This window comes from Phlebotomus argentipes, unplaced genomic scaffold, assembly GCF_947086385.1.
Source record: "Phlebotomus argentipes unplaced genomic scaffold, Phlebotomus argentipes genome assembly contig_75, whole genome shotgun sequence".
Taxonomy (NCBI): domain Eukaryota; kingdom Metazoa; phylum Arthropoda; class Insecta; order Diptera; family Psychodidae; genus Phlebotomus; species Phlebotomus argentipes.
In genome coordinates this window covers 939418-953415 of record NW_026776170.1, presented here as the reverse complement: position 1 = coordinate 953415, position 13998 = coordinate 939418, and the positions used below count along the sequence as shown (strand labels likewise).

The window sequence follows — 13998 nt, the reverse complement described above, 5'->3', positions numbered from 1 at the left end:
TTACAGTCATTCAACTATTCAACTATTATTCATATTGGATAAGCGATTTAAATAATATATGAGGATTCGTTATATACTGCGTCATAAGAAAATCATATGACAAGATATATGCACCGATTATGTGATTATTGGGTATTTTGACGGCGTTTTAAGCGGTGACATTACGTTTTGCGATGTTGTGAAACAGGTCAGTGAAGGTGAGTGACTTTCTTGCACAACATGGCGTCTCTGCAATTCTTACCACAGTTTAGTTCATTTTGAACTAGAAGTTCAGCTGTCTATGTTTTCCACAATGCATAATAGCAAGTCCGTTCTTTTACTGACCTGCGTGAGTGACATATTGTCCAACCCTAGTTGTGATAGATGTTAAGACGGTGCAGTGTTGCAATGCACTTCAGGTGAAGCCATGCAGCAGAAGTCAGTGGCGGAACGCCTCATGCGCCTTTGGATGGCCATTATTATAATCCCCGCCATCTCGCTGGCCGCTGGTCAGTTCTCATAATCAAAAATATTTATCGTTGCTAAAATTTCATCAACCTACAGGCTCCAAGTACGAGACAGCGTATGCATGTGAAGGCAAAACACTCACGCTCGAGTGTGATCCGGGCAATGTGATTAATTTAATTCGGGCTAACTACGGTCGGTTCTCTATAACAATTTGCAACGATCATGGTAACGTGGAATGGAGCGTGAACTGCATGTCACCTAAAAGTTTGCGCGTGCTGCACACAAAGTGTGCTCTAAAGCATAAATGTAGCGTCCTAGCAAGTACATCACTTTTCGGTGATCCATGCGCTGGTACACATAAGTATTTGGAAGCTCATTACCAGTGCATATCGGCAACACAGACGCCCACGACCACTGGTCGCTCACCACCACCATGGCTAATCACATCACCGCCCAGTGTATGGAGTTCTCCGACAATGCGTTCTACAACTGAGCCGCCTCTAACAGCTGTCACGAGTCTCTTTGGTAAAATCCTTACGAATTCTTGCAAAACATTTTAAATTCTGAATCAATGAAATTCACTATATAGTAAGCAAACCCATAGGTCAAGAATTAACTTTTGCAAGTTGCTGTTCATCACAATCTAAATTTTTAAGCACAAATCAAGAACAAAAATTTTGATTTGCTGACTTTCTAAGTTTTTATTTAAAAATTTGAAGAATTTATGGAATTTCGGTGACAATTTTACACTTATTGCTGTTTTAGGTATATAATGAAAACATATGATGATATCTTATATGTTAGGAGGGAGACTAAAGTGAATGCGTGGTAAAAAAGGCTGAATGTATTTTTTCTTATAGCAAATTTGAATAGCATAGTTGGGGTCTGTCCTGTGAGAAACTCAACAGATGGACCAATCTTCACAATTTTTTATACATTGGCATAGTCAATTACTCTTTGTTTATTGAGTTTTCTACTGGTTCTGGCAATCAGGAAATTTCTAGCATGATCATTAGGGTTGAGGTTCAGAGATTATTTTGAGTAAAGCAACATACAATACTTAATTTTGAGAGTGACTAAATATAAACATATATTTTTGTATTTTGTTATAGTCACCGATTCTACGACAGAATCAACAGACCCTCCCATGGAAACACCTACACCTGAAGTACCCCCAACCGTAGGAAGTATAAATCGTGTAATGCAATCTGCATTACCGGAGGAGAGCAGAGATGTTTGGTGTGGTCCTACCACGACACGTAATATGTTCTGGAATGTGACTCGAGCTGGTGATGTAAACGTACAATCATGTCCAGGTGGAGCTACAGGAATTGCAAAATGGCGGTGCGTTTTGAATGACACGGAATTGCCCATGTGGCAACCATCAACGCCCGATTTGGCTCAATGTCGTAGCCTTTGGCTCAATAATCTTGAAATTCGTGTCAATATGCATGACTCTTCAATCATTTCCATCGCTAATGACTTATCACAGGTGAGGTTAAATTACAGAATAGTAATTAAATGTATCGGTTATAATATAAAGTATACTTAACTTGAAAAAAAAAACGCTTTGCATTCAATCGTAGTCTAACCTTGTATGATTTGGTAATGAGTATTGTATTATTTGTATTGCATGGAATGGTTTTTCGTTTAAATTGCTGTTTACATAATAACATTAAAATAAATCGAACTTAATAATATTTTTATAAGGTGGAAACTCGCGCGCTTTCCTGTCTCCAATCCCCCCGATTTTACTTCTTTTTCCTCATTTATTCTATTTCTTTGGATATTTCAGCTTGTCAATTTTCGAGCTACTTGACATAATCCTTCTCAAGGCATTATCCAAAATATTACACAATTAGTACAATTCGTCTATTATTCCTAATTATGGAATCATACTAATAACTTCTCACAAAAATCTGTTAAACGTGTACATAAATATACACAGCATAAAGCTGGGTAAGTTTTTATCTCTATTCGGTAACGATATATTGCCGCTCTGTGAAAAACACCCGGAAAGAGTTTTTTATAATGAAATTTTGGGTGCAGAGAAAATAATTAGAAAAGTATAGGAAAGTAGAATAAATTGAAAATTCATCATCTCGGAAGGCATTCTCAGAGATGGCACAGAGAAAGAGAATCTCTAAATGCATTATCAGATGTAAGCAAAACTTAAAACACTCCTGGCTTTTTGTCGTGTATCAGTAGCATATAAAACATGTTTGATATGCCCACACAAAAGTATATTTTATGTTATCTACTTGTACAAGAATTCGAAGAAGTATGTGCTTATTTATATAACATTTTTTAATTATCGGTATTTGCAGGTGACCAGCAGTAAAACACTTTACGGTGGTGATATGTTAGTCACCACAAAAATTATTCAGTCAATGTCGAACAAAATGGCATATGACATAGAGACGTTTCCTGATCAAAAGCAGCGTGAAGCGATAGTCTATGAACTACTTCACAGTGTTGTACGCACAGCAGGAAATTTGTTAGACGCTACACAAGCTATGTCATGGCTTGACTTAAGTCATGAAGATCAAATGCGTGTTGCAACTTCGTTGCTAACAGGCCTAGAGGAAAATGCTTTTCTTCTGGCAGACACCATAATCCGTGAGCAAAGTGTTGTGCAACGGGTGAAAAACATTTTACTGAGTATTCGTGTACTTGAAACGCGTAATATTGCCACAGCCGAAATATTTCCTGATTTCTCGCATGAGCAGTGGACAGTGAGTCGTGACACTATAGAACTTCCACGAGCGTCTCTCATTGATAATAGTGAAGGAGGCCTAGTGAGAATTGTATTTGTGGCATTTGATAGACTTGAAAACATCCTCAAGCCACCAGCTACAGATTATTTACACCAATTATCATTACAAATAGGTTTGACTTTGTGACATTAAGAATTATAGCGGTTTAAGGACACATAAATTTATCACATTTCAGGTAATCAAAGTATTGGTGTAACAAAAGATCGCGTATTAAATAGTAAAGTGATATCAGCAAGCCTGGGCAAAGGTCGACACATTCAATTGTCACAGCCTATAAGACTTACATTCCAACACCTGCAAACGGAGAATGTTTCACAACCGACTTGTGTGTTTTGGAGTTATATCGATCAGTAAGTACATAATAAAATCATTAGAAAATGAATACAAATACAAGAATTTCACTTACTTGAGGACTCGAAAATTTCGAGAAACAATTGTCGTGTTCGCTTATCAGTATTTTATGTCTTCTTTTTCACAGTGCATGGTCTGAAGACGGTTGTCACGTGGAGATGACAAATACCACCCATACGATGTGTTCGTGCAATCATCTTACGAATTTCGCTATTCTAATGGATAGAGTGGCACCACTGACGACAAATGTGACAACTCATCTGAACCGAAATGTTCTCATAATGATCTACATCAGCATATCATTGTGTATATTGTTTGTAGTAATAGCATTAGCCATATTTAAGCTGTACAATGGGCAATTTCTCAAGGTAAGCGAACAGAGCCAGTCAATTGGGGCACAGAGACAACCTTACATTCCACCACCATCTTTTCAAACCACTCCATCAACCTCTGAAACGCAATCTAGACTATTGACTCCACTTCCCAATTCCACTCTTGCCGCTTTTACGCTCCTAGCCAATTTCAATAACGTTCATCATCATCATCATCATCTGCATCATCATCTGCACCATCATCACACGCGTCCTAGAGTAGTAAATGTAATTAGAAATAATCTTGAGTCATTAAACATGGATGATGTATCTGTATGACTCACTTAATCTAATTTTTATATGTTGTAATGAGCATACAACAGCTGTGATACTGGTGCAGATCTGGCCCCGTCCTGTCTCTCTTCACAATCTGTATAGATGTGCATGTGGAATATATTTTTTCCTTAATGCCTATAAATTATTTATTTATTATGATATAATATTAGGATCGTCTTCCTATCCACTGTAGTTTATGTATGCGAAACGAAAAATGAAAATTACCCAACTTGTAACGTGAGCGAAAGAAAGGCTGAATGAGCATATTTTATTATTGTTCATTTTTCTTTTTGTTCTCCTGTCACTTGGCTTTCACTCATATAATTTTTGGTGAATTTTAATGGATGTTGCGGCGAACAAAAAATTGGGAACTATGATATCTTGGGTGATTTGTTTCAAAGCCGTTTCAAATTAATATAACGACCGCTTTCCCGTCGAGGATATGACCTACAATATTGCCCCCTTTCAGTCGTCCATGAAGGTGGACATGGCAGAGTTTAGCGGATGGAGACGCGGCAGAAATGTAGAAGGTGAGTTGTTAATGCTCCGAGACCGTAGTTTCCAATCGTTTGCGCGCCGCATCTCGTCAATATCAGTGAAAGAAAGTGCATGAAATCATATATTTAAAGAATCAAAATCTGTTTTTTTTTCTTATAGATTTCCACGATGGAAAACACGAGTGTTTTATAGGAGCGTGACCCGGGCAAATGATTTTCCATGAAAATGGCCCGATTTATCTGAAGGTAAAATATTTAAAGAACTAAGTGCTTTAAAGCTGAAAAAAAATAATTACAGATCCTGTGCAATTTCAATAGTAATGGACTCCTACAAATCTCACCAACGGTATTTTTATAATAAGAGTGTGGCAAATTGTGATGATTTATTATGATAATATACGCTAATAGTAGCGTCGAGTATGAGACATTTTCATCCATTTAGTGAACATAAATTAAATGCCCGTGAAAAATTGTACCTTGAGTGAAAGAGAAATCCTTTCCACAATGATGGTAGGACATGGTTTTTCAATAAATGACACATGATAGATCTAAAGTTATTTACATGGTTTTTTTTAAACACTTTCGTAAATGGACTATGTAGTCAACCTTGGTAGTTAATGGTTTCTCTACGGTCATCAGATGTGGTAACATGATGAGAAAAGACCTTTTTAGAAGTATTCTTTGTTTATTTTTTATTATTGTTTTTTTTTCGTCATTCATGATTTTTACTACCAAACTGATGAGAGTTGTGTTTTTCACAGTTTTCTCGATACACATTCAGCAATAGTTGTTTTCTGCTCTGTTTTCATCCCCTTTGTAACGTGATTTACAACTTTTGTCTGTTTATTGGTTTGTGTATAATTTGTGTTTCGTTTGTTTTCTGTTTTCTCTAAGCTTGAAATATTATTAACTTGTATTATTAAAATTGTGAGTGGAAGGGATGCAGGTTAGAGGACTGACGAATTTGCAGGCGCCGAAATCTAATTCACGCTATTCGGCGTGGGGATAGCATGTAGACACTTAGACCGCACGGCCACCGAAACTATTGTATATTACTTACTATCTACATTTTTTCTTGTATTTTTCTTATATCATATTATGTGTCGTTACAGACTTCTCTGTTTTCTTTCTTTTTTTGTTTATTTGAAAACAAGACAAAACGAAGAGTTAGAAGAACACAAAAAATGAACTGAAAGAACGCAAAGCAAAGCGTATGGTAGGTTGACTGTATACACACTTTATGTATTATATCCTGTTTCGTATCTTTGAAATCCAAATAATTTTTTTATAAATAGCACAGTCTAACAATGATTTTTGATTATTTTTGGACATTTGAGCACCCATTGGGCCTAAAGTAAAATCCCGTATAGGAAAGTTTGTAATTGGTTCGAGTTGTGGAGGAAATAATTTTTTTGTTTTTTGAGATTAGCCACAAAGAAGGGCCAAAATCTCTCCAATTCCTTAGCCGATCACTAAAAGTGGCACAGATTTAGAAAGGTTGTTTCATTGGCTACAACTCCCTGGAACATGCCAAGATTACCAAAATTACTCTAGAGGGTCACATTTTTGCCACTCGCTGGGTGTTTTATATGATTTTTTAAAGACCCGAAAAAAGACACTTTTTTGCCTCTCTGGAAGTTGCGGGAAGTTGCAATAGGTGCTGAAATGTCCAATAATCATCAAAAAGCAATAACTTTTGTTCCATTTTGCAGGGTTGTATAATTTTTTAATAATCCCCCTTTTTCTTTGAGAAAACAACTGTTTATTAATATATTAATTAACCCTAGTTGGTTTGATAGTTTGAGCAATATATGGAAACATGACATTTAATTATGTTTAACTTAGTGTGTAACTTAGTCAACATCGTGAAAACGCAAGATAGCACGTCCGGGAATGTCAGAATTGCTGAGACGACTTACAACCTCGCTCGCCTCGTCAATGGAAAAGACTGTATGTGGGGGCGGCTTCAGGCGTTCAGTAGCTACGAGATCCACAAGATGACGCAGTTGTTCGACACTACCTATCTCCACAGCTTCAATGCTTTGTTGTTTTTCACGTGCTTTGGCGGAAAACTTGGGAATGAGACGCTCTGCTACTTCATCGCTGAGCAACACCATACCACCTGCGGCCAAACACTGAAGTGACCTGTGAAGACTACGAGATGTCGTCCCGTAATCAATTACCACATCGACCTGTAAATATAATAATTGTTAGCATATATATGGTTTCTGGCTTGGGTATCCAATGAGAGGAAAGTAAAGGCAACAGATTCTATTATTTTTATATTATTCTCCCGACTGAGGATACGTCCTTGATGTCTTAACATAAAGTCAATGAAGGGATTTTTTTGTCGTTTTTCTCTGGTGGCTGGAATCAACATTTTAACGACAGTGAACGCAATTCAATAAAATATCTCACTTCGTTCGGAACTTGATCAGGGTGTATTTTCATGGCGCTGCCAGCTCATGATTAATTCCGAATCAAGGGGTGGCTAATGTCGGAGATGCAGTGTCACTTGGTCCAAGATGCAACCAAAATGCATCGGAAATGGCGAGATGCACTTATAAATTTTTACAAAATGTGTAGCATTTGTATCTCCGTGCATCACGATGCATTCGAGATGCAAGATGCTGTGGCATTCAAAATCCACATTAGCCACCCCTTGTTTTCTTCACCGGGTCACTCAGTGGGCATCTGACAATAGCCTTGCTCTAAACCCGAAAAAGTCGCATACCCTAATCGTTCATACGCCTAGTAGACGCCCTATTCCATCTCCGCTTTATCTCTTGGATGAAGTAATTCCCTTCTCTGATCGAGTCAAGAACTTGGGTGTCATTTTCAACAACTCCTTGGCTTGGCCTGATTATGCCTTCGAGATCTGCAGAAAAAGATCTTTCTCACTTTGCGAACGTTGCGGCGCCTCCAATATTTCACACCCATTGGCACTAGACTCCTGTTGGTCCGAGCGCTTAATAATAATGCCCTCCCACGCGAGACATGCAAGACCATTAGGGGCACCACAAATTTCTTGCAGGCTGATTACTCTCATTAAGTTACATTCTCACACTGTATATCCCGTTTTATCTCTCTCTCTCTCTCTCTCTTTGTATTTGTCGTTCTCTGCTGCTAACTCTCATTAATCTGTCGTTCTTAGCTTGCCTTTTTTGTTTTTCATTTATTTTCGGTGAATTTGTAAGAGGTTTGGTTCCAAATTTAGCCATGATAATAAATTAAATTGAATATTTCCGTAAATTAATATACTAACCTCACCCTCACAAGCGTCCACTGTACGCTCAATTAGATAGCGTTCATAAAGATCCTCGTCCCATTGCACCACTGTTACACCAGAGGAAGCAGCTAGCTGAAGTCCTTCATCTCGTAAACTTGCTACCGTAAGCGTTAGCTCGGGTGCAATACATTTAGCTACACGAACTGTCCATAAAGCTAAACCGCCTGTACCCACTACAAGTACTTTAGCGGCTTTATGATGACGTTGTGCGATTGTGATGGTATTAAAAGCACGCAAGCCTCCACTTGGCAACATTGCGGCTAAACTTAATGGTATTGTAGCAGGAATTGGAACAACGTAGGCAGGATCTGGAACTGCCACAAACTCTGCATAGCCACGGGGACATCCTGCAAAAGGATAAATGCAGCATCTTTCGCCGATCTGAAAAATATGAAACTTTTTCATATAAAAATTTCAAATACGAAATTTTATTATTTACTATATTCTCGAACTTGTACTTCTTTGGACTTCCTCATCAATCGTAAAAAAAACTTAGGTTACACCACATTTACATTTTTAGTCTAGCCTTCTAAACATGTTTTTCTAAACGTAGATTTGCAATAAAAAATTGTAATAATCTACACATTGTAACCGAATTACTGATAACAAGCACAAACTGATTCTTTAAAGTAGGTTTAATTGAAAAGAACTATCATAAAAATAAGAAAATGATGACAAGAGTGTTGGAGTGCGCCAACTAGTAAAATCCCAAACGAACAGAATCACCCAAAATTTTCTATATTCCTGAAGAGGGAGGCAAAGTTCCTCCGAAACGTCGATATAAAAATAGAAGCAAATAAAGAAAAAAGGCTGTACTGTTTTTTATTTTAAAATTAAGATGGTAAAATATGAATAGTAAATTATTACCCTAATGGCTTCACATATTAACATTTGAGGACATATAACATTTCTTGTCGGGTGAAATTTTCTAATGTAAATATTTGTAATCAGGATGACAACCGGAATACTAACCCCCAGTATTAGCTCAATTCCCGTGGCACAAACATTGTGTCTGCTTCTCTTTACTCCTGCCAAAAGGTGCTAGTGAGCAAGAGAAACCGTCAAAATTATATTTGATATCGCGTTCCAAATTTGTTTCCGCGTATAGATATTTAATTAACTATTTTACACAAAAATCCAATAATTTCAGCTTTTCAACACGTGTAAGCTTTGTTTCTCTTGTTTTCGAGTGAAAATTGTTCAAATACGGTGTTTAAATCGCCAATTAGGCAGAAAATGAGCAAGTTTGAACATGTATTACTTCACAATAATATATGATAATAATTTTTTAATATTCGATCAAAATTTAGGGTCTAACCCTCTTACAATTTTCTAATTAAAGAAGAAAAAAAGAGACAAAGAATCGACAAACAAAGAGTAAAAACAATAGTACAAGATAAGTGAAGGAAAAAGAAAAAGAAATGAGACTTAAAACAATAAGCTATGATTCAGGATGAGTCTCTGATCTCTCTGAACAGCCGGAAAAAAACCGCCTGATGCCACCCACGGTCTCGCGCGCCTCACGCAGGAGGGCATTATAAAGCGAAACCCCCCGGACAAAGAGGGTACGGAAAAAAGTCTCATGCTCAGCTCGAGGAACAAGAAGTCCCTGGAGCCTGGTCGAGCCTCCCCTCGTCAAGAGCGAAGCCAGATATCCAGGGCAGCCGCTGATGGAAAGACGATCTAAGAAAATCGGGGCTCGCATCTGCAGAAAGGAAGGCAGGCTGCAGCCCAACAATACATCCCAGTGGGCAGGAATGTGATCGCGGGGACCCAGTCCGCAGACATACCTGACACAATTGTTGAATGCTACAGTTAACCGATGGATTGTGTCACTATCCTCCAGAAAGAAAAGCTCTGCTCCATAAGAAAAGAATGGCATAATTAGCGCTCGTGCGAGAAGCAGCCGAGTATCATAAGGTGTGATATCCCGATAGCGTCTGAGGACATATAGAGAATAATTGACCTTACGGCAAAGGGAGGAAGCATGATCAGACCAGGATAGAGTCGAATTATAGACAATACCGAGGTTTTTAACCTGATCAGCATAAGGGATAACTTCACCAAATAAGGAAAGTTAGCACTCCTTTTTGAGAAGATAATTGCCTGCAATTTTTTAACATTTAGGCGAAGCCCATTGGAAGAGGCCCAGTTCTCGATTCGGGAGAGGTTATCATTCAGAAGGTTGAAAGCACAGGAAGAATTTGTAGGATCACCTTCTACGTAAATCTGGAGGTCGTCCACGTACAGATGATACGAGCAACCACGCAGGACAGAGGGCAGATCATTAATGAACATGGAGAAGAGCAAAGGACCAAGAATAGATCCCTGGTCAATGCCTTTTCCCAGGGTAGATAGGGAGGACGTTTTGTCTCCAAATTTAACAATTTTGGAACGATCGTAGAAGTAAGAATATATCAAGGCAATTGCTGAAGAAAATTTAAAGCGTTTGAAAAGTTTGTAGCAAAAGAGGTCGTGGTGGAGACTATCAAATGCCTTTGTAAAATCAAGTAAGACCAAGACAACAAAGGAATTGCGATCAAGTGCGAAAACAATGTCATGATTAACCTTCAGTAGAGCCGAAGAAGTTCTATGACTTCGGAAGTCAGACTGATGGTCGGGAAGTAAATTATGAGAGAGTAAATGACAAGAGATTTGTGAGTGAAGTAGGGTTTCAAAAGCCTTGGATAGAGTCGAAAGGAGAATTATTGGTCTGAAGTCAGAAGGTGTAGTGGAATTAGAGGTTTTCGGGATTGGAATGACTAAAGCAAGCTTCCAAGTATCCGGAAACGAATAAGTGGTAATGATATGATTAAAGGTCTCCGTAAGCACTGGGAGAAGAGTCAGGAGAATGATTTTAATATATATTTTACGGATTTCGAAAATATATTATGTAGAAGAAAAATTACAAGTAATTATATTGCGACTTGTCTACTGGCGCGTTCGCGATTTCCACAAAATGTCACTCGCAATCATCGCAATATTTTCTTGAAATGCTGATTTCTTTCCAATCGTAATCTAGGATTTACTCAAGTGATCTTCGTTGATAATCAATCAAACAAGCTGTCTAATTATGCCTAGCTTGATAGCGGGCAGTCAAAACTCTGCGCGAACCCGAGAAAAAGCTGAGGTGTAAACTCAATTTCCAGTGGAACGTCACATTTTCCAGTCAATTTGTACAAATATTCCCACTTGATGCCGAGACGGAATGCTTTCGGGAGACTTTAGGATTCATACCAAATCATATAATTTAAGCTAGGCTTGTTTACATTTGGATTTCATTATGATATTGAGATTTGTTTGCAAGTTGTGAATCTGCCAATTTACAGCAGTTGGCATGTTTCACATTTCGCCCACCACGAATCGACGACAGCGCCATGTGCCACGGACTCCCAATATATTTCTTATGGGAGATTGTGCTAATGCTAAGGGGGCAACGAATACATATACGAATATAAAGGAATTTTTACTATTCATGTATATATCAGTAATATTTTTCTCGTAAAATTGTATTCAAGTTAGGAAATTATACGCAATTTCCATCGATAAGTGAGAAGAACTTACTAACATTTCAACATAAGCTTTTTACGGGAATTCGAAATATCTTCTGGTATTTTTTAAATTAACAAATGCTGTTTAAAGAAAACTTATCTGTTTAAAGACTGTTTTAAGAGGATTGTAAAAAAAAAGTACCGCTTGTGTAGGAATCAATATTATTATTTTTAGCCATCAGATTATTTTATACTATACTGTATTTGAACAAGTATTTTTGTCAACTTACGGATGGTGCCTTTTCAACACCTTCCGCTACATCAGTCACTACACCAGCTACTTCAAATCCAGCAAATAATGCACTGTCACGAACTCCCGGATGCGCCAAACTTACACTATCATCACAAGAAGACAGGGAACGTCGAGATACATAACAAGCGCCGGCGCATACAACACGCACTCGAACACCACCAATTGGTGTATCTGGCACGGGAACTGTGAAACTGAACACACAATCTTTTACTACGGCGCCTGGTGATTCTATGGACACTTGGCGGCACAATTTTTTCATAATATATAAACAATTATTGATTTAAAAACATGTGAGTAAAATTTCTACACTGGTAGAACAGCTCTTGAGATTAGGAAATGACTAAAATATTGCGATAAAACGTATGACGTTGTCAATCGCTTAATGTGTGAAGATAGTTGAAAGACAATTCAAAAGCGATTGACTTCACTGCTGTGATATTTCAAAAAATTCTTACCATTACTATCAATATACACTCTGAATTGATATGCTTTCCTATTTATTTAAGGAAGTCTATTTAGCACAATTATGTGCTAAAATTACACATACACAATTATTAAACGCAACATACAACTGCCCTAAGAAGGCGCTGTAGGCAGCAAAGAAAGAGCTCTGCTCCATACGCAAAGTGGGGGGTTAGAACCGACCTGATGAAGTGCCATAAAGACTGATATCCCGGAAGCGCCGTGGAGAGAAGTTTCCCTTATGATGTCAGGAAGAAACCAAACTTAAATAACTTTTTTCTCTTCTTACTACGATTTTTGTTTCTTGGTCATCTTATTTCGGTAAATTTGTAAAAGAGGATATTCAAAGATTTTCCCACTTTAAATAAATTGAAATTGAAAATTATAGCTATAGTGGGAAAATCTTTGAATATCCTCTTTTACAAATTTACCAAAATAATATATATATATATATAATTGCACCGACAAAAGAGTAAATAACAAAAAATAAAAGAACAAATTTCAAAGTTTTTCTTAGTAACTGTAAGTATACTGGCCATTTGGGCAAAAATGCCTGTGGCCGTAAAGTACTAAAAACCAAAAAACTCTAAGTATACGCTTTAATATTCATGAGCAGCCGAGCCCTTGTTTCTAAGCATACCGAAAAAAGAATACGCAGTTGTTGTGTTTTAAGAGAAAGTAATTCTTAGTAGAAAACATATTGCAGACTAAAAGTGATTGCATTGCACAGAGATATTTTATCTTGTAAATTAGGCTGTCAGGAATTTAATATATTAGACCATTTTTTATGGAAATTTTCAGCAGAGCCATTATTCAGCAAAATATAACGCCATCACCAAAATTGTAGCTTTTCAAATATATTACTCTGTTTCCTTGATTTGGATCACGATTGCGTAACTGACGTCATTGAGTGCCAAATAAATCCAAACTAGTTAATGATATACGTGTCTGACCATATACAAAAATGGCGTTTAATACTCACAATAAGACAGGTAGTTCGCGATAGTAGTGACCATCTAGCGACCTTCATCGAAGTCTAAGGTTTTATCAATTTGACTCCTTCTCCAATTCTACTGATTTTTTTTTTACATATTTTATGAGATCCAAAGCAATACAGTTTCCGAACATTATAATTATTGGGTAATTAATAGATGAGTAAGTGAATTTTTAAGTATTTAAACATATTTCTGAATTATAGATTTATGAAGTTGAGGGCAGAAAGAAGAAACAAACGAATGACAAATTGAAAAAAGTACAGCCTGGATTACTCATTTCATGACGTCAACACAGTGATATATTCAAATTGATTACTTAATTGTGGAGAACTGGTACCATTTTGATTTTCACCAACATATTGATGTAATAACTCAATTCTGAACTCAATAAAAATATGACGATATAAAGTGTTAATCTAGACTGCTACTGTTTTCTTCACTAAACGTAAGTCATTTTGCATGAAAAATTGTTGTCAGGAAATGGATTAAAAAACATAATATTTTTGTATTATATTAGTGATTTTTTCTTCATTTTCCTCTTTTATCTAAACTTTTTATAAAATGATAAAATGTACAATTAATTAATGTTTTAACATAAATGATGATTATTCACTTAATAATAAAGTGGGAAGGTTAATAGAACAGTACTAAATTATATGTGTTGATTTACATAATGTATTGACTGTTTTGTATGATTTTTTTCTGAAAGAAGCGAGTAAATGTAAGTTA

At 36.9% G+C, this 13998-nt stretch overlaps 2 protein-coding genes across 2 annotated transcripts; one reads left to right on the top strand and one right to left on the bottom strand.

The window, feature by feature from the left end:
- The first annotated feature begins 195 nt into the window (after positions 1–195).
- On the top strand, positions 196–4965 carry LOC132257056 (latrophilin Cirl). The gene is made up of 7 exons (XM_059753757.1): positions 196–488; positions 544–972; positions 1560–1939; positions 2775–3336; positions 3400–3574; positions 3703–4752; positions 4880–4965. Exons 1-6 carry the CDS (start codon positions 407–409, stop codon positions 4223–4225), a joined length of 2151 nt encoding a protein of 716 aa, XP_059609740.1. The 5' UTR covers positions 196–406; the 3' UTR covers positions 4226–4752; positions 4880–4965.
- Positions 4966–6561: 1596 nt separating this feature from the next.
- On the bottom strand, positions 6562–13984 carry LOC132257058 (uncharacterized). The gene is made up of 3 exons (XM_059753760.1): positions 11790–13984; positions 7985–8389; positions 6562–6911 (listed from the first exon to the last, which is right to left on the bottom strand). Exons 1-3 carry the CDS (start codon positions 12069–12071, stop codon positions 6573–6575), a joined length of 1026 nt encoding a protein of 341 aa, XP_059609743.1. The 5' UTR covers positions 12072–13984; the 3' UTR covers positions 6562–6572.
- Positions 13985–13998: the final 14 nt, after the last annotated feature.